This window comes from Lepidochelys olivacea (genome assembly GCF_965140295.1).
Source record: "Lepidochelys olivacea isolate rLepOli2 genome assembly, chromosome: 11".
In the NCBI taxonomy this organism is placed as follows: Eukaryota; Metazoa; Chordata; order Testudines; family Cheloniidae; genus Lepidochelys; species Lepidochelys olivacea.
In genome coordinates, this window is record NC_140421.1 from 78,612,824 (window position 1) to 78,638,493 (window position 25,670).

The 25,670-nt window shown below is 44.6% G+C and overlaps 1 protein-coding gene across 2 annotated transcripts in view; it reads right to left on the reverse strand.

The window, feature by feature from the left end:
- Nucleotides 1–25,670, reverse strand: part of DIP2A (disco interacting protein 2 homolog A) — a 246,059-nt gene that overhangs the window by 59,019 nt on the left and 161,370 nt on the right. For both annotated transcript variants that reach the window (XM_084644034.1, XM_084644035.1), the window contains exons 9-17: nucleotides 22,721–22,812; nucleotides 20,381–20,491; nucleotides 11,882–12,005; nucleotides 11,453–11,562; nucleotides 9,773–9,875; nucleotides 7,235–7,299; nucleotides 5,585–5,678; nucleotides 2,937–3,056; nucleotides 1,406–1,520 (exon numbers count right to left, since the gene is read on the reverse strand). In XM_084644034.1, the coding sequence (XP_084500160.1) occupies nucleotides 1,406–1,520; nucleotides 2,937–3,056; nucleotides 5,585–5,678; nucleotides 7,235–7,299; nucleotides 9,773–9,875; nucleotides 11,453–11,562; nucleotides 11,882–12,005; nucleotides 20,381–20,491; nucleotides 22,721–22,812 (934 nt within the window). The remainder of the gene's footprint in view (nucleotides 1–1,405; nucleotides 1,521–2,936; nucleotides 3,057–5,584; nucleotides 5,679–7,234; nucleotides 7,300–9,772; nucleotides 9,876–11,452; nucleotides 11,563–11,881; nucleotides 12,006–20,380; nucleotides 20,492–22,720; nucleotides 22,813–25,670) is intronic.

Below are 25,670 nucleotides of genomic sequence, written 5' to 3' on the forward strand. Positions count from 1 at the left end.
CCATGCTGGAGCCTCTGCATTTATTTATTGACCAATAAAACTTTCAGAATTTTGCAGAATTTAAAAATATTGTGCACAGAATTTTTAATTTTTTGGCGCAGAATGCCCTCAGAAATAAAAGGAGGAGCACCTGGAGAAAATGGTAAAGTACTGTGGTACCAGATAGTGGTAGTCCAGAGATTGGGGCCTCAATACAGAGAGACGCTCTGTACCCATGAGGAGCAGGGACTCTCAGTCATCTGTTATAGAGAAATACTTAGCATATCTGAACTCCTGTGGTACTGAATAGGGGACTGGTACTGATGCAGTAGGCAATGCCACAGTCACCAAAGCCAACAGCCACTGCTGGTCGGTGTACTGAAATAGACACTGATGGTGTCTGGTGCCATTGCTTGCTTGGTGCCAAGGACACCGCATGCATGGGTACCGACGGGTGCACTGAACTCGACGGTGCCAGTCCCAAGTGTCTATACTTGACCTCTTTGCTGCTAGAAGGTACTGAGGTCCTACCAGACCCACGTGTCTCATTCATGCTCCGGGATTTTACAGCCCCACTGGTACCAGAGGAGGAGTCCTTTGACTCAATGGTACTGAAACGAAAGGTCAAGGCTTTGGAGACTGTAGATCTTGCCACGTCCTTGTCTTTTTTGAAGATGGCATCTTAAGGTGAGAATCCATGTTCCTCTTTTGAGAATCCTTCCCTGAGATGTCCAAAGTTTTCCCTTTCTTAGGGGAAGCCTGTGCTGATGGAACCATGGATCTGCCCCGAGACAGACGTACTGGGGGGAGTCTCCTGACCTGACTCAGAAGTTGGTCTATGATTAGCAGTCTGAGTTTAATCTCCGTTTACCTTTCCCCGGGACTTGAGGGCTAGGCAAAAGTTGCACTTCTGGGAGACGTGTAACTCCCCCAAGCAATGGACACAGTCAGAGCAGCCATCGTTTACAGGGATAGCCTCTTGGCAGGAGAGGCAACGTCTGAAACCTGACAAGCCAAGCATGCCCTGCCAGGAAAAAAATAAGTCTCCCCAAGGGGAAAAGAGAGGAATCAAACAATCCCCTCACTACTTATCTAACTATAACTAACTACAGAAACTATTTAAACCACTGTCAAAATACCCAAAAAGCTGAGGCATGTTCAGGCGGACACGCTAGCGTTCCATCTCAAACTGAGGCAGTTGAGAAGGAACTGAGAGCTGTTTGCACCACAGCCCCATAAGGCCTCGGTATCTGGCACTAGGAGGCACAGGACACATGTGTGGGTCGAACAGACACTGCTAACTGAAAAATCTCTGAGCAAGGGCATGAGCACTTGAAGTGGAGTTCCAATGGGGACACTACTTGAAAAGCATACATTTTGCCTAGGTTAGAAATGTATTTAGTTAAATTCTCACTAAATATAATACCTGCGAATAGCAACAGTTAATGCCTCTGAAGAACTGGCACAGGGACAGATAACTTCTGGTCTCAAACCTCTGGACTGAAATACGTTGAGGAATGCATCACAGGAAGATATTGACCCTAAATACAATAAATCACAAAAAGGGAAAAGCATGCATGATTTTTGCAAGGAGAGATAATGCTGAAAAAAATCCATTTTGCCCTAATAGAATTTCCATATTTATTTTTACCTGTGATTTAGCTGTAGAATATGCAAATGTCCTCACACCACGTCATCAAGTCATACTTTTGACAGATTATTCTTTAAAGAACAGCATACCCCATTAGTGTTTAAGCAACAGAGCTGCACAAAATTCTAACAGTCAGGCCCAGATATTCACAGGTAGTCAGTCATTGCTGCACTCAGCAGTGCAACGCCTAACTGATTTAAGAGTCTACTTCCCATTTTCAAAAGGGCTTTAGGCACTTAGGACCCTAAAACCTATCGACTGTTGATGGAATTTTGGCTCCTAAGTGCCTAAAGCCCTTTTGAAAATGAGATTTAGACTCCTAAATCAGTTAGGTGTTGCATTGCTCAATTCCTTTAAAATATGGTCCTTAATGATTACTAATTCACAAAGTGAAATCAGTGGAGAAACTCTCCCTGCAAAGGCAAAGTTAAAAATCATGGAATTCTGCAAGGGATCTTGTAAAGGTATAAATGATCAGTCATTAAAATTCTGAAAATTGTCTCATATAAAGTTTCCTGCAGGTATCATGGGACCAGGATGCATACACATCTTCTAAAAATCATTACATGACTTTGAAAAGCTCCATTTGTGTTCAGAACTCTATGTCAGACCCATGTGAAAAAATGACACGTGGGCCCTGAGCTTTATTATTTTAAATTCCATTTTATTGTAGCGGGGAAAATTTTCCAGCCAGCACACTTCAGAGTTAATTTCTAAGACGGTTCAAGTCATTCTGTATTGCTCCTGGGCCTTATACTACCATCATGCTTCAATCACTGAGAAATGCACTACCAAGTCGTGTGTGATTGTTTGAGTATTAATGGATGGTGGTAACAGTATTGTAGGTAGTTCTGTGGGTACAATGTTCAACATTTTATTACAGAGTAAATGGCCTAATGCCCTAAGCATCTGGTCTCAAATATCTAAACTCTTTGGAACTACACATTTAATCCTCACAAGATCAGTTCAGCCTTTCCTCCTTCCACGGTAAATAAATGGACTTCCATACAGCATGTCATTTCTGTGAGTTCTTTCAGCGATTGCATTCCTGGAGGCTCTTTGTAGCTGTTCGAGATCTCTTGGAACTCTTTATGAGAGCAGACTTTTGCCCTAATATCCTTGGTCAAGAACTGTCCCACCCTACTCTGTTTTGCTGTCGATCAGCTGTTCTCCTGGCTGCTGAGCTCCGTCACTAAGGTTTGCTCACTGTCAATGTGACAGGCACTATAAATAACTTGCAATATGCTTCCATACACCCGGGGTTGAAAGACACTGTAGAAATGTAAAATATTATCCCCACGCTTACATGGATTAGCTCCATCTGCCACTATTAGCATTCGTAAAGAGCTGAGGTTGACATCTCTTTGATCCCGCTGAGCCAAAAGCGACCAGTGCATATCACGTGATTTTACTACTGCTACACGGGCTGAAAGTAAAAAAAAATATTAAAACCAAAGTAATGATTTTAAATAGGCCACGTATGTGGCGAACACACTGGGCATATCACATGTCCTGTCAGGAGGGAGCTAAGCCTTGCCCATCATGCATCCAGAAATACTTCTGTTAAAAAGTATTTGCTGTGTAACTAAACTGTGAAAAAGTGAAGTTGGTTGAACTGCCAACAGCACTTCCTGATCAGACCATCTTTTGAGGAGCCAGTTATTGAGGTAGGGAAAACCTGTTATTCCTAGACAATGGAGGTAGGCAGCTGCAAACACCAGGATGTTTTGAGAAAAACCCATGGGACAGAAGAAAGCCAAAGCCTACTGTACTGGAAGGGATCGTGCTCAAGTGGAAAAATGAAGAATTTTTTTGAAAGAGGGATGAATTGTTACGTGGAAGTATGCACCTTTGAGGTTGAGAGTCACCAACCAGTCCCCAGACTCCACAGAGGAAATTATAGCTGCTAGGGACTCTGTTCTGAATTTCAGATGTCTGACTTACTTGTTCAATTGTCTGAGATCTAGTATTGGCCTCCAACCTTTGTTTTTCTTGGGTAGCAGAAAACTCCTTGAATAGTGTTGAAGTGGACCTGGTTCTATGGCCCCTAGACTTAGGAGCAAGGTGATCTCCTGTCTCAGCAACTGATTGAGAGAGGGGTCTCTAAAGAGGGATGGGGAAGGGGAGACCGACTGGAGGTAAACTGGATCGTATAACCAGAAGTAATGGCCTCCATTGTCTGATGTTATAGGCTGCCACACATGTTGGTATAGAGGGAGAGTGTCCAAACTGAGAAAAGGGATGGAATGGTGCAGTCAAGAAATCCTGACTATTCAGTGGTTCAGACTCTTGACCAAACGTCAAAACTGGCATTTGGAAGATGTTGATGGTAGGAATGAAGCAGCTGAGGTAATGATTTCCTTTTTAGAAAAGCTCAGCCTCTCAGCTGGTGGTTCAGATGGTCTATGAAAGGTAGAAAATTGAGCAGGACGGTATCTTTGTACTGACTGAGACCTCTGAGTTTCGTTTTATTTGCAGGTATGTATATCCCCAAGGATCTAAGTGTAGCCCTAGAGTCCTTTAGAGTATTGACAGGTTTCAGAGTAGCAGCCGTGTTAGTCTGTATTTGCAAAAAGAAAAGGAGTACTTGTGGCACCTTAGAGACTAACAAATTTATTTGAGCATAAGCTTCCGTGAGCTACAGCTCACTTCATCGGATGCATACAGTGGGGAGATTTTATATACACAGAGAACATGAAACAATGGGTATATGAAAAATTCAGATGGTAACACCCATTGTTTCATGTTCTCTGTGTATATAAATCTCCCCACTGTATTTTCCACTGAATGCATCCGATGGAGTGAGCTGTAGCTCACAAAAGCTTATGCTCAAATACATTTGTTAGTCTCTAAGGTGCCACAAGTCCGCCTTTTCTTTTTAGGGTATTGAGTAAATCATCTGTGGAGTCCACAAAGAGCTCTTGGCCATTCAATTGTACTTCCCACGGGAAACTAGACAACTGACACCAGGAAGCTCATCTTGTCACTACTGTGGTGTCAGCCACATCAAGTGAAGCCTGCAAAGACATCTTTGCCAAGAGCTGAACCCCCTTTCTTCTGGCACTAAACTAATCTTGGTGTTCCAGTGGTAAATGGTCAATACAAGCACTGAACTTCTCATAATTCAGGTGATCATATTTCAACATCAGCACCTGGTGATTTGCAATCCTGAAATGTAATATTGCCGAAGAGTAGCTTTTATGACCAAAATGCTACAGGACCTGGCCTACACTGCTGTTTATGTCCATGTAACTTATGTTGCTCAGGATTGTGAAAAAAATCACTCCGCTGAGTGACATAGCTTTCATCGACCTAACGCGGTATCTACACTGTGCTATGTGCTTCTCTTCATGTGTCAGTATAATAATCCCTGCATCTGTAATTTTCACTCCATGCATCTGAAGAAGTGTGTTTTTTACCCATGAAAGCTTATGCCCAAATAAATCTGTTAGTCTTAAGGTGCCACCGGACTCCTTGTTGTTTCAGTACCTCCAGGCTGTGTTAATTGTAGAAGTTGAATAGTCACTATCATTCCAAGTACTACTGAGCTGAAGAAATATGCTCTTTCTCATGGCATGGATACCTTCTCTCCCTCCCACACACAGCATCCTGAGAGGGAAGAGGCAAAAGGGTGGGCTTGTTCTTCATTCCTCAGTGCATTTGCATCAGCAGAAATACATCAGCACTGAAGAAAAACGTAATAGCAGTATCAGTGACGTCTGAGGCTCGGAAGGCTCAAACATCAGTTGGATGCAGTGACAAAAGGAAATCAGCTGTGATAAGATAGCAGTGGCATCTAATCGTACACTAACAGGTTTTTCTCGCCCCTTTAACGTTTTAGGTTTTTCTCTAATTTTGCTTAGCTGGCCCATTTCAGCAGTAACACACTTCACAATTTCTTTGTTTTGGCTCATTAGGGGATGGATGGATCAAGTCAAAGTACTTTCAGATTACCTTTGTATGAGCAGACTTTCTGTATCCAGGAAAGCGGATTAACCTTCATTAATGCATAGGGGATACTGACAACGTGCATTCTGTTCATTACGCTCTGTAAGTTAAACGTTCAAATGTCTCAAAGGGTAAATGAACTACACGGATACATTTAAAATATCACAGCTGCAGCGCATGTTCAGTGCCATCTAACACCACACAAGCAGGATAAATGCATATATCCAAACAAACAACATTTCCTATGTGCCTAAATCTATTTATCACTATATATCAGCAAGTGTCATTTGAAGCCTTGATGTAGTTTGTTCATTCATTCATTCGGATATCAAAATACCAGAGAAACCCTATCCTCCAACATACTCTTCTTAAAATCTTGTCCTCCCTTGCTTTCTATGACTGTCCTCTTCTTGTTCTCCTCCTACCTCTCTAATCGATCCTTCAGTGTGTCCTTTGAAGGATCTTCCTCAATGCCCCCACTCCAGATTCCACAGGGCTCTGTCCTAGGTCCTCTTCTCTTCTCTAAAACTTTTTTCCTCTGGCAATCTCATCTGCAAACAGAAATTCAACCACCATCTCTATATGGACAGTTCACACATCTACCTCTCTACTCCAGATCGGTCTCCTGTCCAAACTAAAATTCAGCCGGTCTGACATCTCTTTGTGAATTTCTAGCCATCAGCTCAACCACAACATGGCTAAAACGCAGCTCTTTAATCTTCCTCCCCAAGGCCCTCCCCACTATCTCCTTTCTCGATCAATGTGGACAATACCACTATTCTACCTGTCACTCAGGCCCGTAACCTGTGCGCCATCTGTGACCCACACGTCTCTCTAGGTCCTCACATCCAAGCTGGGACTGTCATGCAGATTATTCCTGCATAACATCTTTAAGATCCATCCACAGAGCTAAACCTTGTGTCCAAGATCTCATCATCTTGCATCTTGGTTACTACAACCATCCTTCTCTGTCCTTGACAAATGCAATCTCGCCTCACTCACATCCATTCAGAATGCTGCTGAGACGACTGTTTCCCTAGCTTATCGCTTTGACCACGTCTTCTCTTTCTTTGCATCCCTTCACTGGCTGCCTCTTCTCTATCATGCCAAACATAAGCTTCTTGTCTTCACTTTCAAGGCCCTTCACAACCAATCTCCACCCTATCATCTCACTCCGTATCAACAAGTCAGCTCCCATTTCTGAATGGCCCAGAATGCCAGCCTCCACTGCTTGTTTGTTACATGTTCAAACAGGCACCATCATGCTTTCTCCCATGCTGCCCCTCACACTTAAGGAAGCTCCTTGTAACCAACCACAAAACTAGTCCTACTCTCCACCTTCAAAATACTTCTCAAAACCCTCCTTTGCTGTGAGGCCTGCAAAAAAATTGACAGCAGCTAAGCTGCTGGTGTACAGAGACCATGGACTGTCCCGCTCCCCAGTACTGTCTCCTTGCACTCGTCTGTCTGTGTCTATCCACCTGCTGTCTCTTGCCTGACATTTAGATTGTAAGTGCTTTGGGACAGGAAAGGTCTTTCTCCTGTTTTTTGTACAGCACCTAGCACAACGGGGCCCTGGTCCATGACTGGGCGCCGAGACACTATGATAATACAAATAATACAATTCTTCATTATTGAATGTATTCAAACACTCACTGTTAAAACTCCGTGCCACAGACCAGCTTCCCTTTTGAAATCCAGCACATTTGTTAACGTTTCAGCTGAAAGTGGATGAAGACTTTGGTTACATTTGCTGACCACCACAGTGGCCAAACCTTTAGAACATTTGAGAAGCATGGTGTATCTCCCAAAGGAGCTGTGAAATTTGTAAGACTTTCAGAAAAGGAATAAGCCAAAGTCACATTACCATGCTCCTATTATGTGTACACAGTCTGCTAAAGCCTACAGCATCTTAAGTTACTTGTTACAATTGTCCTTGTATCATCATTTGTTACAGATGACACAAGCAATGATGCCTATAGTTAAGGTTGCCTGGCCCCTGACACTTTCAATTATAACACCTTATTTTCGATTGCTTACAACTTTGCTAATCTTTAATAGTTTGAGCTGAAATTTTTCCATGCTGGGTTTTTATCTCAGGCTGAATATAGGTGTGTATCTTAAGTTTCAGCTAAAAAAGTTCGAGTGTTTCAAAGAATGCGATTAGATAAAAATGTTGTTTTGTCCATGTTAGTTTTCTCTTTCTTTCTTTCTTTCTTTCTTTCTTTCTTCATTTTGACATTTGTCTCACTGAGAAACTCTAGCACCCTTCATGTTTCGGAGCAGGGATTTGGAATTAGGATTGCCCTGCTGTCAGAGATGGATTGCTTAGTGTCCTGAGAAAGTTCACCCAAATTTGGCTAAGTTACAAGTGAAAATCAGTTTGCACGTGCTCAATGGAGGTTTGAGAGAAGCTGGCAGAATTATTTTCGGAAAACACCATCCACAATGATCATGCTCCAACCCCACATAGCTCCTGTGTACTGACTGGACTGAGCATGCTGAACCATGGAATCTTCCTCCTGGGTGCCAGGCCTAGAACAGAAAGCAAGGAGACTGTCTCTCTTATCCTCTTACTGCCCCCACTGCTGGGTTGGTCCCTGGGCAGTGTGGAGAAGGAGAAAGCAGCCTGACTTGCTTGACTGCAGAGGAGTGAGGAGAGGATGACAGGGGCAAGCCGGGGCAGGCTTGGGGGTATACAATTTTGCTGCAATTGGGCCAGAATGCTCAGCACCTTGGAAGATTGAGCCAAAATGACATTGAAACTGAAGGGAATCCAAATAAAGGTGACAAAGATGATAGAAGGATTAGGAGGTAAAATTTATGAACAGATTAAGTGGTTTTAACAAGTTTAGTCTAGAGAAAAGAGAGCATGAAGTCAAAAGTGCAGGTTGGGGATTGGGACTCTGCTGTTAATAGTCTCCAACTGGTAACAGATATGTACTGGTAATTAAGAGTCATTCTTGGTATTTTTTTTAAAAAGGCTGTTATTGAAGATTCTGTGAATTCCTTTTTAACAGAAAAAAAGTGACAGGCAGATTGAACATGGATTGTTTTAAACCTTAATTTAATTCATTCAAGGCAAACATTCTTCTGAAAATTAAAAAGCATTACGTTGACACTAGATTGCTATTTGGATAAACATATAATTAAAAATATTGAATACTAAACTTGTGACAACAGCTTCAATACAGTTGCCTACCCCTTACTAAAGGGCATAGTTTACTGGTGTATTTTAAAATGTGGATTTTTTTTTTGTTGCAATTCTGAGCAGTGATTGCTATATATTTACTTTCAAATTGATAAAGCTATCAGCTGCTATTTACATACACTTCACATATTTTGTCTTAAAAATACAAAAGGGTAAAGCAAGCACACTTTCAGGGGGAGGGAAGCTGATTGCCAATAATAATGGCTACATTTAATAAATTTATACAAGTCTTACACGAAAACAAACTTTTTTTTTTTACAAGTTGATGCGGAAACACATGTATTCATAATTTTGCTTAAAGACTGATCAAAAATTGGAAACTGCTGGCAAAACCCTACCCTGTGAATATGACCAGTTAGCCCCCCCTGTATTGGCTGTTCTTCTGGGGTGTGATTTTCTGCACATGCAGTTATTCCAACAGCACATGCACATTGGGAGCGTACTACTGTCAGCTGCACGGGAAAAAACAGGCCACATATTCATAATACAATAAAGATATTGATCCTTCCACTGTTGTGAAGCCTTCAGTCTGATCAGCAAAAGTTGTTGCTGATTAACCCTTTCAGAGTTGCAAGATTTACTTGGATTGTCCAAGAAATCAAATATTAGTTCTATTTATTTCAACTTGTGTTTTAACTAGTACGTTGCTAACACGTACAGTCACAGAAGACTTTTTTTTCTCAACAGTGTGGAATTAGGTGGTATGAGATGGACACATACAATCAACTGAGCAGGTTAACAAGGGTCTCAGATTAGAACTACTTAATACATGCTGTGGATGAAGTTACAAGTGGCTCCTTATTTTTCTTCATATTTCATGTCAATTACAAGCAAGTAAACAGCACTTTCCTTCAACAATGAAAAATGTCACTAAGACTGGAGATAGGGCACTAAAAAGTGCTTTCCCAACATAAGATACAGTATGTTTTGCTTAATGTACATATCAATATGTATTATTTTTGAAGAACCTCTACGGAACGTACCTTCTGAGTAACCGCATGACTGGGTCAATGCGTGACAGTGGGCCAGCATGGACGCATGAGATATAGTGATGCCCATTGCGCTGCCCTCTTTACTTGTCTTATACTGAAAAGAGAAAATTTACGTTTGTTTAATAATTGAAGTTAGCCAACTAACGACGATTAATTTGAGGGGCGTCTTTGTGTGTGTACGGTATGTTAAACTGTACATACTTAGAGGAGCAGCCGTGTTAGTCTGTATTCGCAAAAAGAAAAGGAGGACTTGTGGCACCTTAGAGACTAACCAATTTATTTGAGCATGAGCTTTCGTGAGCTACAGCTCACTTTTTTTCATGCTTTGTGTGTATAAAAAGATTTTCTACACTTTCCACAGTATGCATCCGATGAAGTGAGCTGTAGCTCACGAAAGCTTATGCTCAAATAAATTTGTTAGTCTCTAAGGTGCCACAAGTCCTCCTTTTCTTTTTGTACATATTTTGATTGTTTCCCTGTCCCTTACCATTTGTAAATTACTTGTCCCAGTGACCCCCCAAAATGGAACACCATCAATACATGATTATCACCACCCTGCCACTTTGCTGACATTGTATCCCTTTCCCCTCCCTTTGTTCATTACTTGTCTATGTACATTGTAAAATCTTTGGGGCAGTAAACTCTTTGCCTCTGACTACGTATTTGTACAGTGCCCAGCACAACGGGTGCTACTGTAACACAAATAAATACCGAGGGTGCATCTGACACTATCCTTGAGTACGTCATAGGATTCTTGGAAGGAAGATGGTTAAGTTTTCTATAATGCAAAGTTTACACTTCCAACCTGGTATGGGAATTTAAAAGTGAAAATGTGGTAACTCAGAATGAAAGGCTGGGTGAAAGCCTCAAAAGCAAAGATGAGCATAACTGGGTGGGGAGGGCTGCTGCTATAAAAACAAAAGCAAAAAGATTCTAAGCTAGGTGACTGAGTAAGAGGAGAGCACAACATTACAGTGACAGTCTGATGCTCCTATTTATATGGAAACAAGGTGTGGGGGAAAGGTACTGCACTTAGTTTTAGGGGAGAAATAATATTTATGTATAATCTATAGCACCATAACTTTTCATGACACCTTACAGAGATTGAGAGACATGGTCCATGCACTGAAAACTTACCATGTAAATGTGAGACACACAACGAGGATATAGATACAGGGTAAAAATTTCAAATGGTCTAGGTGACTTAGGAGCCTACGTCTCATTGCAAGAATAAAAGTCACTTAGGCACTTCTGAAAATTTTACCCAAAGGAACAAGCCACAGGATTACAAATAAAATGATACATCCGATCACATGGCGAGATAATCATTTACACACTGACTGTTTTCAGTAAGGACAGAGGGAGAGCAAGAGAATGGATACATTCAGTACAAGAGTGGAAATCAATGATGGAACCCATGTGTCAGATACAGAGTGATACTTTCTAGCATCACTTAAGGTCAGATATAAAGGAAAGGAAAAAGACATTGACGGTCAGATGTTGGGATCATAACTAGCTGGTGAAAGATTCAGAGACTGGGACAATTTCTTGCTCTACACTGAAAAATTAAGTAATTTACAATCTCTCAGGACTACAAAGAGAACAATAAAGTGCTCTGTGGAACAGGTGACCGTAGCGTAAGTACTTGCTAAGCTTACTGCATTTGTTTACCTCAATATAAGCGATATCAGCACTGGCATCCCGTACTTGTGGATGCCAGTCCTTGGCTGGTTTTGCGAGATGCTTTCCATCAATCACAAACCAAACAAGACGAGGCCAACCTTAAATTAAAAACAAGACAAAAATTATTAAAACACTTCCAAAGAAATATTTTGTTTTTCAATATTCTGGGACAGCAACAACTAGCTAAGCAAAAGCACCAGAATCATGCTGCTGGGGGAAATGTGGAATGAAAATCATTAACAGCTTGATCAAAGCACTCTTTTGACAAGAGGCAGACAGTTTTCAGATTTCTCTTCCTTCTTCCTTCATATGTACAGTTAGAAATGTGTAATCACAATCAAACTAGTAATTGTACAGTAGCATTCAATATCTATGTTCTTTGCTCTGCAGAAAAATAATGGATAACAAAAAATGTACCTTTGAATGTAACTACCTCCCCAGTTTGAGCTTTTGGAAGGCCTTTTTGACAAACGTCCGTTGTCAAAGCTAACGTTACTCCACAACTGCCCAAGAGAAATCCAATCTGTTGGCTGCCAGCATCCTGTAGAAAAACCATGATGTTATTGTAAATATGCAAATAGTAAAGCTTAGAGTTTTCTGCAATTCTGCCATGCTTAGAAGACGTTAAGAAGTTACATATGAATAATCATGTGTTTCCAGACACCGCATTTCTTAGCCTTCACACATGTACAGTTGCTTTAAATGTCTCCCTGTTTTCTGGTGCCCATTACTGCAATATGAGAGTGCCTATCCAAATCCTTGATCTCCTGTGACTCCTATTCATTTGGATGCACCTCTCTGTTGTGAGTAACTCAGAGATGTGTAATTCAACGCAACAGAGATGTTCCTTTCTTATTTTTAAATAAACGTAAGTTCCTAAATCCAGGAAAAAAGACAGTTACCTTTTCTGTAACTAGTGTTCTTCGAGATGTGTTGCTCATGTCTATTCCACAACAGATGTGCGTGCTCGCCATATGCACGGGTGCCGGAAGTCTTCCCCCTAGCAGTACCCGAAATGGGGGAGCGCCCCCTGTGACCCCTGGAGCAGTGCCTCCATGGTGCGGTATCAGGGGAGCTGCGTGCTCCCCCCACCCTCAGTTCCTTCTTGCCAGACAACTCCGACAGAGGGGAAGGAGGGTGGGGTGTGCAATGGACATGAGCAACACATCTTGAAGAACACCAGTTATGGAAAAAGGTAACTGTCTTTTCTTCTTAGAGTGGTTGCTCATGTGTATTCCACAATAGGTGATTCCAAGCTATACCTGTTGGAGGTGGGAGGAGTTCACAGATCCCTGGGACGGAGTACAGCCCTGCCGAACCCGGCGTCATCCCTGGTTTGGGAGACAATCGCGTAGTGCGAGGTAAACGTGCGAACCAACGACCAAGTGGCGGCCCTACAAATAACCTGGATAGGGACCTGGGCTACAAAGGCAGCCGATGAGGCCCAGGCCTGAGTTGAGTGTGCCTTTACAATGGATGGCGGGGGAATGCCCGCCAGATCATAACAGGTGCGAATGCACGAGGTGATCCAATGGGAGAGGCGCTGGGTGGAAATCGACTGATCCTGCATGTGTTCAGCTGAGGCAACAAACAGTTGAGAGGACTTCCTGAACAGCTTAGTCCATTCCAGGTAGAATGCCAGCACCCTACGCATGTCGAGCGAGTGGAGGCGGCGTTCCTCACTGGACGCATGCGGCTTGGGGCAGAGGACAGGCAGGAAAATGTCCTGGCCCAAGTGATAGGCAGAGACCACCTTAGGTAGGAATGCGGGGTGTGGGCGGAGCTGAACCTTATCCTTATGAAAAACCGTGTATGAGAGTTCGGAGGTCAGGGCCCTGAACTCTGAGACCTGCTTCGCCGATGTGATAGCAACCAGGAAGGCAACCTTCCATGAGAGGTGAGACTAGGAGCATGTGGCCAGAGGTTCAAACGGGGGCCCCGAGAGACGGGATAACACCAAGTTCAGGTCCCACGGTGGGACAGGGGGCCTAGCACATGGAAAAAAGACAGTCCAATCCCTTAAGGAATTGTCCAGTCATAGCATGTGAGAACACCGTGTGTCCCTGCACCGGCGGATGGAAGGCCGATATGGCCGCCAGGTGCACCCTGACCAACAAGGGCGCCAGGCCCTGGGCTCTAACGTGAAGGAGGTAGTCCAGGATAAGCTGGATCAGGGCGGCCACCAGGGAAACACCCTGCTCTGCTCGGCGGCCCATCTGGAGAACCAGGACCACTTCACCACGTAGGCGCGGCCTGTGGAGGGCCGCCTACTTTCCAGAAGAGCTAGACCCCCTCCAAACACATCTGCTCCTCCCCGCCTAGCCATTGAGCAGCCACATCGTGAGGTGGCGAGCCGCTAGGTTGGGATGGAGGAGGCGGCCCCGGTCCTGGGGGAGAGCAGGTCCGGGTGGAGCGGCAATGGCTGCGGCAGAGCCACTGCCAGGCCATGAGGGTCCCGTACCAATGCTGCGGGGCCATGCCGGGGCAATCAGGAGAACCCGGGCCTTGTCCATTGTTACTTTCTCCAGGACCCTGCTGATGAGAGGGAACGCACAGAGAAACTGGTCCGACCAGGACAGAAGGAAGGGATCGGAGATACCGCCCTTTCCCAGACCCCCCCGGAGCAGAACCTGTCCCGGGCCTGGGAGAACTCCGAGGCCAGCTAAAGCTGGAGGGTACTCATTCGGAGCCTGGCAGACCACATACGTGCATGCCGATATGTGACCCAGGAGCTGGAGGCACGCTCTGGCTGTTGTCACAGGGAACTTTGTGACCGTGTCGATGAGGCCTTTTAGGGTCTCGAATCTGTCTGGTGGGAGGAAAGCCGTGGCCGATGAGGCGTTTAGGAGTGCCCCGATAAACTATGTGCTGGACCAGGACTAACGTGGGCTTGGTGTCGTTTACTAACAGGCCCAAGGCAGCACATGTGGACAATAGAAGCGTCACATGATCCTGCACCTGCAACCAGGAGCTGCCCTTGACCAGCCAATCATCCAGGTAGGGAAAGATCTGGACCCCCCAGCACCTGAGATAGGCTACCACCACCAACATACATTTTGTGAACACCCTTGGGGCAGTGGATAGGCCAAAAGGGAGGACCATAAATTGGTAGTGATTCTGTCCCCCAGGAAATGGAGGAAGCGTCTGTACCCCTCAAATATGTGGATGTGGAAATATGCATCCTGCAGATCCAGGGCAGCGTACCAATCCCCTGGATACAGGGAGGGGATGATGGAGGCCAGGGAGACCATGCGAAACTTGAGTTTGACCATAAACTGGTTCAGATCCCGCAAGTCCAGGATGGGCCTGAGTCCCCCTTCGGCCTTCAGAATAAGGAAATAGCGGGAGTAGAACCCCTTGCCTCTGAACTCCCCGGGGACCATTTCCACTGCTCCCAGGTCTAGGAGCCGCCCCACCTCCTACTCTAGGAGGGCTTTGTGCAAAGGATCCCCCAGAAGGAATGGGGGTGGAGGATGGTTGGGTGGGGGCAAAACAAATTGCAGCGTCTAGCCCCGGGAGACTGTGTTGAGGATCCAGCGGTCTGAGGTTAGTTGCAACCACTCTGGGAGGAAAGCACACAACCAATTGCAGAAGGAAGCTTTACTGAGGGGGGATTCCCTTCGCGAACTGTCAGGGTGCACCCCGGCGTCCCATCAAAGCTGCCTTTTCCCTGCCTGCTTGCCCTTGGAGGACCCAGGCTGCGGGGCAGGCCGTGACTGCCGCTGAGCGCGCCTCTTATAGTCTCCCGACTTTTTATTGGCAGCCTCGTACTTAGGCTGGGCATCCGGAGCAGGGACCTGCTGCGGTTTAAACTTAGTTTTGGCTGGAGCTGGAACATAAAGACTCAGGGTCTGCAGGGTCATGCGGGAGTCCTTCATGCCATGCAGCTGTGTATCCGTTTGTTCCGCAAACAGAGCCTTGCCATCAAACGGGAGATCCTGCATGGCCGACTGCACCTCGCCAGACAGCAGGAGCCACGACGCCCTTCTCATGGACACCGCTGAGGCCATGGATCAAGCTGCCATGTCCGCCGCATCTGACACCATCTGCAGGGACAGCCTGGCAGCAGCTGCACCCTTCTCCACCAGCGCCTTGAACTCTTTCTTATCGCGCTCCTGGTGGGAGTCCTCGAATTTGAGCAGTGAACCCCACAAGTTTAATTCGTATCTGCCCAGGAGAGCCTGGTGGTTTGCCACCCACAACTGGAAACTCAAGGATGAATAAATCTTTCTGCTAAAAGAGTCCAGCCTCCTTCATAAAATAACAGAATCATAGAATATCAGGGTTGGAAGGGACTTCAGGAGGTCATCTAGGCCAACCCCCTGCTCAAAGCAGGACCAATCCCCAATTAAACCATCCCAGCCAGGGCTTTGTCAAGCCTGACCTTAAAAACTTCTAAGGAAGGAGATTCCACCACCTCCCTAGGTAACGCATTCCAGTGTTTCACCACCCTCCTAGTGAAAAAGTTTTTCCTAATATCCAACCTAAACCTCCCCCACTGCAACTTGAGACCATTACTCCTTGTTCTGTCATCTGCTACCACTGAGAACAGTCTAGAGCCATCCTCTTTGGAACCCCCTTTCAGGTAGTTGAAAGCAGCTATCAAATCCCCCCTCATTCTTCTCTTCCGCAGACTAAACATCCCCAGTTCCCTCAGCATCTCCTTATAAGTCATGTGTTCCAGTCCCCTAATAATTTTTCTTGCCCTCCGCTGGACTCTTTCCAATTTTTCCACATCCTTCTTGCAGTGCGGGGCCCAAAACGGGACACAGTACTCCAGATGAGGCCTCACCAATGTCGAATAGAGGGGAACGATCACGTCCCTCGATCTCCTGGCAATGCCCCTACTTATACATCCCAAAATGCCATTGGCCTTCTTGGCTACAAGGGCACACTGTTGACTCATATCCAGCTTCTCGTCCACTGCCACCCCTAGGGTCCTTTTCTGCAGAACTGCTGCCTAGCCATTCGGTCCCTAGTCTGTAGCGGTGCATTGGATTTTTCCGTCCTAAGTGCAGGACTCTGCACTTGTCCTTGTTGAACCTTGTCAGATTTCTTTTGGCCCAATCCTCCAATTTGTTTAGTTCTTGAGTCTTTATTTTTCGGAGTGAGGACTGGTTGGCCCTGCCACTCCCTGTGATTGACCGACTCAACCACCATGGAGTTGTGCGTCGGGTGGGTGTATAAGTACTCGTGCCCCTTGGTGGGTACAAAGTACTTGCGTTCCGCCTTCTTTGAGATGGGGGCCAGGGAAGCCGGCGTTTGCCACAGGGTATTTGAAATCCTTGCCACCCCCTCATGGAGGGGCAAAGCCACCCTGCCCAGTGCCGAAGATGACAGTACATTGAACAGGGAGTCCGAGGGCTCCTCCAGCTCCTCTGCCTGGAGCTGAAGGCTCAATGCCACCCGTTTTAAAAAAGTTCTTGATGGGCCCTAAAGTCCTCCTGCGGGATGGAGGGGGTTGGGGCTGCTATCGCCTCATCCGGCGAGGAAGCTGGTACAGTACTCTGGGTATCTGCTGGCACCGGAGGGTCCACCACCTGGTCGGTCTCCAGGCACGGTGCCAAGGACGTATGTTCCACCGACCCTCTCATTGGGGGCCTGGAGAGAGAGGCCGACGGCGCCTCTGAGGCTCCGGCTACCGAGCGGGCCCCCACCGGGCGCTGCGTCAGAGGCCACGGTGCCCACTGGTACCGTGCTGCCACTGGGCCTGATGCCACTGCACCTGCTGTGGCAGCAACGGCCCCGGCTGTTCAGCCTGGCCCATGGAAGGCTGACTACGAGCGGAGACCAGGCTGATGAACGACCTGCTGCTGCCATGGGACCGGGAGGACCAGTACCGCCAGTAGCTGCTGCTCCGACGGGTGGACCCATGGCGGCATGGTGCTGGTGATCTACGCCCTGGGCTGCAGAGACAGTGCCTCGGCGGGAACCGGGAGCGGGATTCCGAGCGGGAATGGCGACGACGTCCATGCTGCGACTGGCTGCGGTAACCCCTGCGAGACGAGGACCTCTGGTGACGTCTGCTTCGGTCCCATTGGTAATTGCTCCGTGGCATGGAGCGGTTCTGGGAGTCCCGGTCGGACAGTACCCAACCAGACAGTCTGGTGGGAGTCGAGGACAAGCCACGTGGACTGAGTCCTGAATGGTCGCTGGGTGGAGAACGGCGTCAGGAACGTTCCTGCGACCGAGACCAATACTGAGCCAGGGGCAACTGTGGAGAACCCAGCAGTGGCTTGCCTCTGGAGTGGGGGCCGATACCGGCGGCGCTCCTGGTTACGGCATGGTCATAACATCTCTGGCCACCTGCAGGGCCTCCGGCATGGACGGCATCCGGACATCCGGGCAGGCCTGGTCCTACGTGGTGGGCTACTCCACTCAACGTGAGTTGGAGGCCTAGAGGGGATCGAGGACTGCCCGACATCGGTCTAGTCTCTGCCCTTGGTTTACCTCGGTGCTGCTGTGAAGGTGGTACTTTCTTAGCCTTCTTATGCCCCACAGATGGGGAGCGGTGCCGACTAGTCAAAGGCACCGGGAGGTCTCTGTGCACCGATGCTGTGGTGCCTGGTGCCGACTCAGAGCGGCGCACCGGATCTGGGGTCAGCGCCGACTCCATGAGAATGGCCCACTCTCTTAGTCCGAGGTTTAAACAACTTGCAAATTTTGTAACGATCACTGATATGGGTCTCACCCAAACAGCGTAGACAGTCTGCGTGTGGACCACTTAGATCTCCTACAAGTGTTGCACGCCTTAAAAGCTGGGTCGCGGGGCATGCCCTGGCCCGGGTACTCTAACTAAATGAACTAACTGTAACAGCGAACTAACGATAGGTACTAGCACTGAACGAACGAAAAGTTCTGGGGACGAGCTACAGCAGAGCTGGAGCAGCACAGCTCCGATGCACCTTCACTGGTGGTAAGAAGGAACTGAGGGTGGGGGAAGCACGCAGCTCCCCTTATACCGTGCCATGGAGGCGCCACTCCAGGGGTCGCTGGGGTGCTCCCCCTACGGGTACTGCTAAGGGAAAAACTTCCGGCACCAGTGTACGTGGCGAGCACGCACACCTATTGTGGAATACACATGAGCAATCACTCGAAGACCCACCTTAGTCTGCCTATATGTATCAACTGCTGTTCTATATTGCTACCAAGCTGAAAACGTAGCCTCTATAAACGCTAGAAATGCCTTTCTCCAAACAGCCTGTTTTCATCCACAGTACTTAGAGTTATGACAAGTAACATTTTAACATGTTATAGTTACAAAGTACAGAGCTTTTAACATATTGCTGATGACATTCAACAATGGCTCAAAACAACCTCTAGTCACAAAGGAGGGGGCATTTCTGTAGGACAAGCGAAGCACAGAAATGCATACTTATGGAATGGATAGACAGGCAGTATCATGGAGCTATGAAGAAGACTAAATACATTTACAGAACTAGGCCAATGCTACGCTACAGTGTTAAACATGACATACAAATTTTTCCAGGATCATGTCAACATTAATAGGAAAGGGTCTATTTTTCATAGTCCTGAGCTGACATTCATCTATGCAAGTAATATTTTTGATATTAACTGACCCCGTCTACCTTACAGCTCAGGTTAGGAAATCTGCTTCATTAAACCCTCAGGGTAAAACTGAGTCACAGACCAAAAATCTAAAACGTTAAAGTTGATCGAATACAAAAAATGTTAATACGACAGAAACGTGCTGCAAACTTTTATACTGAAAGTTAAAAAAATTAAAAAAAGGAATAAGGTGTCAACACAGATAGTTTAGACCTAGATTTATTTTAATTGAGGGAATTATTAGCAGGAATGGGAACTAAATTGAAAATCCAAGAGTTTCTACTGTATGATAAAGCATTTAATCAAAATAGTAAAATCTTCCACAACAGGTAAAAATTTTAAAAATAACTTAATTTTTTAAAAACTCATAGACTTTAAGGCCAGAGTGGATCATCGTGACCATCTAGTCTGACCTGCACATTGCAGGTGACAGAGCCTCACCTACCCACTCCTGTAACAGACCCCGAACCTCTGGCTGAGTTACTAAAGTCCTCAAATCATGGTTTAAAGACTTCAAGTTTCAGAGAATCCATCATTTACACTAGTATAAACCTGCAAATGACCCCATGCTGCAGAGGACGGTGAACCCCCCCCCCCCAGGGTCTCTGCCAATCTGACCCAGGGGAAAATTCCTTCCTGACCCCAACTGTGGCCATCAGGTAGACCCTGAGCATGTGGGCCAGACTCCTGGGAGAGAATTCTGTCGTAACTCAGAACCCTCCCCATCCAATGTCCCATCACTGGCCGCTGGAGACATTTGCTGCCAGCAGTCACAGATTGGCCACATGGCATTGCAGGCCGTCCCATCAGACCTTCCCGCCCAACAACTTATCAAGCTCAGTCTTGAAGCTAGTTAGGTTTAAATACATATATTTAGAGATTTAGTTAACAGTGTTGACTAACACTGCCATCATAACATTCAACATTAAAAGAACTTGAAAAATTCATGAACATCTCTACAAGCATATATATACTAAAGGGGCAGTTCAATTATTTATATCACAGGTTTTCCCAGTTTAGGTATTAAATTCCGCTCCACAAACATACTAGCATTCATTAAAATCTAACATTTAGAGAGAAGTACAACCATCAGTTCAGCTCATGCACTGTGCTGCTTTCCTCTGCAGACAGACACTTCAGTTCTACTGCTGTTTGGATTTATAACATCCCTCTACTCTTGAAGCCATAAAAAACTATCCATCCACATCCCCTTAACCACAAAAAAACTCACTTATTATTCTGCCTAGTTGTGGCACATTGTACCTCAAAGCAACACTGTGGAACCGCCATATTCTCTTGTAAAACTGATTATTTTCACTACCTAATGTGGCTGACACACTCAGTTACCTTTCTTGTTAGTGGTACTTCTATTGGCACAGGAACCAGGTCTGCTAGGAGGCACCCATAAAATGCCACCATAAACATCACAGGATCACTGTTAGGAAATACGAGAGCCACCTATAACAAGATTGAGCAAAGCCGGTAAAAGTCTTTTAGAGAGTCTTTTTGAAAACACATTTCCCACATATTGTTCAGGATCATAACAAGAACTGGAGACATTTAAACAATGGTAATCACCATAGCACACACATGCACATTCATCATTGTTTAGGAAGGTATACAAGCTTCATATTCACTGGATGAAGCAAACTGATCTCCCTGCTTGTGAATACATTATATAATCAATACAATCTTCTTGAACCAAAGGATTCCACAGAGCAGTTCACTTTTATGTAGTTCATTTCCACAAACCCCTTATAAAGAAGGTCCCTTCAATCAGATTTTTTTCCAGAAATGCTAAATATAATATTGCATTTAGCAATAATTACACTGACGTGACAAAGCTTTTTTGAGACAAAGCCATTTCTGACTGTCCAACTCATCCATAATTTTGTTCAGTCTTTACTGTCTTACCAATGATACAGCAATTTGTACACAGCACATGCAAGAGACTGTACTGACATTGGCCTTTTGCTTACTGTGATTCATTATGAATTCTATGCTTGCTGAAGGAAAAAAAATATACAAAAAAGGAATGAAGAAAGCTGCTTATTTTAGGGAAAAAAATGCACTACCTTACATTTATTAGCCAATTAAACGTGATAGTGATGTTTGGAATAATGAAAATGACCTCATCAGGTACATTGATTTTCCATTGCTAGTATCAAGGCCAGTAGCTTCAGGACTTGACATTTTGTCTGCGCTAAGAATTCACACTCCAGGTACAATAGGGTCAAGTATAAAGTCTACTGTTAAAAGGCTTGAGCAACTGAGAATAATTGTACGTTACGGGCCTGAACATCAGCACATACTGTCCCTGATTAGTCCTTCCGAAGAGCTGTCTAATAGAAATCACCACACCAGCTCCATGTCTGAATTACCAAGCTACCTCAAAAAGAACAGGAGGACATGTGGCACCTTAGAGACTAACAAATTTATTTGAGCATAAGCTTTTGTGAGCTACAGCTCACTTCATCGGATGCATGTAGTGGAAAATACAGTGGGGAGATTTTATATACACAGAGACCATGAAACAATGGATATTACCATACACACTGTAACAAGAGTAATCAGGTAAGGTGAGCTATTACCAGCAGGAGAGCGGGGTGGGGGGGGGGGGGGGAGGGAACCTTTTGTAGTGATAATTAAGGTGGGCCATTTCCAGCAGTTGACAAGAACGTGTGAGGATCGGGGGGGGGGGGGGGGTTAAACATGGGGAAATAGTTTTACTTTGTGTAATGACCCATCCACTCCCAGTCTTTATTCAAGCCTAATTTAATGGTGTCCAGTTTGCAAATTAATTCCAGTTCAGCAGTATCTCGTTGGAGTCTGTTTTTGAAGTTTTTTTGCTGAAGCACTGCCACTTTTAGGTCCAAAGGGCTCAGTACAAACGAAGCATAAATTCTGAAATAAGCATTTTAATACGATCTAATCACTTCATTTAACATCATACCTACCACAAGGATTCCAAAGGTAGGACTCAAAAACCCTGTTGCAATAAACACCATTTCAATAGTGTTGTTCAGTGTACAGCTGTGTGTATGTGGTGTCCAAGAATTCTGGGGCAAGGAACAGAATGGCAAACAAACCTCCTCTCACTCTCATTCAGGATTCTCCAGAAGACCTGCTTTTGTTCCATGAGGCTCAGACAGGAGGCAAAGCCAGTGAGAAATACCAGCACGGTGGGAATGTGGAGAGTTGGCCTGACCAAGCAGCTCCCCATCCCCGTTGTCCATGACACAAAGGGGAGCTGACCTGGAGCACTAAGCTCCCTGTGTGGTTCCCCAGCCGCTCAAATGGAAGCAACAGCTCCATCATCTATGGGAAGCACAGACCAGTGGGTAGCAAGCTGTAGGTGGGAGGGCAGAGGGAAAGAGCGGGACTAGCAAGGTCCTTCAACTTCTAAGCCTTGTGTGACCACCCCACCTGCCCACCTCCAGCCATGCCACCCTACCATGTGGTAACACCAGCTCCGTGCTATCTGTTTAGATTGCAAGCTCTTTGTTACAGGGACCTGTCTTATTACTTGATAGTACAGCACCCAGCAAACTTTTGGACATCATATAAATAAAATAATACAGGCAAAATTCCCAATAGAACTTTAGTTCCAAAACGCACAGCTCCTTTCAAATCTAGTTTTAAACATTATTCCAGTCTTACTCCAACGCAACGCCAGTAGTTACCTACCCTGTGTCCAGGTTTGAGCAGTGGTTCATTCTTACTGGTTAGTTTGTTAAGAAGTGTATATGCTAACTTCAAGCTCCGGCTCCAGAGTTTGCCTAGAATTAGAGCACAGATATAAGAATAAAAAAGCAACAGGCTACACTTTAAACACTGACTAGTGATCTTGGGTCCCCAACTGGGAACACCATGAAGGGGCCTGATTTTTAGAAAGCAAATGCCAAGCACCTTCTGAAAATTAGGTGCTTTTAAGGTGTCTCAAAGCTCTTAAATTATCCACAATAGAGTTACTGCCTGTCTTATTGTGCGAACACCATTATGTATGAAAAACTACTGAGTAACTAATTCACTGGGTCTATGGCTTCCATCACTTCTACTTAAGAGAACTGCCTTTCAGCAAATTGTGATTTAACAACTAAATTAGCCCAAGAACTTTTGCCTGGAGTATTAAAATATCTGGCAGCATCTTGTCAACTTTCCTCTCCGCTGACGATGCATACAAAGGGCAATTTCTCAAAATGACCCTTTGATGGTAACCTATTAAATGAATCATAGAAACATAGGACTGGAAGAGACCTTGAGAGGTCATCTAGTCCAGTCTTCTGTACTGAGGTAGGACTAAGTATTATCTAACCATCCCTGACAGGTGTTTGTCTAACCTGCTCTTCAAAACCACCACCAACAGCGATTCCACAACTTCCCCAGGTAAACTGTTCCAGTGCTGACCTACCCTGACAGTTAGAAAGTTTTTTCTAATGTCTAACTAAATCTTCCTTGCTGCAATTTAAGCCCATTGCTTCTTGTCCTGTCCTCCTGGGTTAAGGAGAACAACGTCTCACCCTCCTCTTTGTAACAGCCTTTTACGTACTTGAAGACTTGTGTCCCCCCTCAGTCTTCTCTTCTCCAGACTAAACAAACCCAGTTTTTTTCAATCTTCCCTCATAGGTCATGTTTTCTAGACCTTTAATCATTTTTGTTGTTCTCCTCTGGACTTTCTCCAATTTGTCCACATCCTTCCTGAAGTACGGTGCCCAGAACTGGACATAATACGCCAGCTGAGGCTTCATCAGCGCAGAGCAGAGCGGGAGAATCACTTCTCGTGTCTTGCTTACAAGACTCCTGCTAATACAGCTCAAAAGGACGTTTGCTTTTTTTGCTATGGTGTTACATTGTTTACCCATATTTAGTCTGTGATCCACTATAAGCCCAGATCCTTTTCTGAAATACTCCATCCTAGGCAGTCATTTCTCATTTTGTATTTGTGCAGTTGATTATTTCTGCCTAAGTGGGGTACTTTGCATTTGTCCTCACTGAATTTCATCCTATTTAATTCAGACCACCTTTCCAGTCTGTCAAGATCATTTTGAATTCTAATCCTGTCCTCCAAAGCACTTACAAACCTCCCAGCTTGGTATCGTCTGCAAACTTTATAAGTTATAACTCTCTCTGCCATTATCCAAATCATTTATGAAGACCCCACTCAATATACCCTTCCAGCTTCATTGTGAATCATTGATAACTACTCTCTGGATATTGTTTTCCAGCCAGTTGTGCACCTGTTTCATTTAGGCTAAATTTTTCTTTAAGTTATCACGGTCTTCTCTACATAGTTTATTGGTTTTACCAAGTTCTGCTTTTACTCTCTTCAAGCTTAAAACCAGGTAAAATAAAGTCAGCATTAGGTCAGTTAAAATGCATCTTTTTAAAGTACTCTATTACAGTGGCTCCCGAGCTGTGTTCTCTGGAACAATTGCTGGTCATTTGCAAAGAGGTGGCTGGTGGCAAGGTGCTGGCTCTTCTCATTTCCAGCTGATAATCCGCATTTAAAGAAGCTTTGTTGGTCACCTTCTCCCACATTTACTACCACAAATTCGTAGGGGCAAATGTTGCAATGGCTTATGTGCAAAAGGAACATTAGGAAAGTTTTTAAAATGTACGACTGGTACTCTAAAAAGGAATAATTAAATATTCCTGATTTTAGAGTAATTAGAACAATCACATCATACACAGTATTTGAATTCAGCTACCAGAATTAAAAGTCTGTTTTTAAAATGACATTTCACTGAATATTTTGACAGATATAGATAGATTTGCATTATTAATAAAAGCATATTCAGGACTACAATACTTTTATACTAGTATATAACAGAAACATACATCAAATGATAAATTATCTTACGAACAACACTTTCATTTAGCCCACTCTCTAATTAAGAATGGTACTAGGTCTTTGCTCCACTATTATTTCAACATTAAACATACAAAAGTACATAAAGAAACTGGCTGTCCTGAATGCCATGATATCATACTTCATACTTAGCTAAAAAACAAGATCATCAAGAAAAAGAGCTGAAAAATAATCTCAGTTAGACAAACTCAAAATACAACTGGTTACCTTTTTAGGATTGCCTATTTTTAAAAAGGACTCCTAATTTATTACTATGACTTCAACTACTCTGCTTAAACTAGAACTAATTTCTAAGATAGTTAATTATCAGACATTATTTATATCAGTTCTGATTTTTTATTTATGGCTATCAAAAGAAAGCATCTGAATACAGTTCAGACCAATTGGCCATCTTGCTAAAGCCCCACCACTCCATCTACTCATATTAATTTATTCAATTACCTATCAAATAATGTTGCATAATTGCCTAGTCAAGTTCCTTGGATGTTTCATAGGAAATTTTAATATAATGCATAAAGGCAAAGATAATTGCAAGTAACATGCTGCTGAGCTGCCACTGAGGAGTAACCAAATTATCTCCTAAAAAGCACCTGACTGCTGGAATACGTCCTGTTCACTGATGGAGCAAAGTTTCCTATCTGACGATTATGCTTCCATTAGCATATTCTGAATTCTAGAACTTCTGTTCTAAGTAATCATGTGAACAAGCTCCAGAAGTATCTACTTTTCAAATTTGATGAGTGCACTTTGTTCTAGTCATCTGTCCCT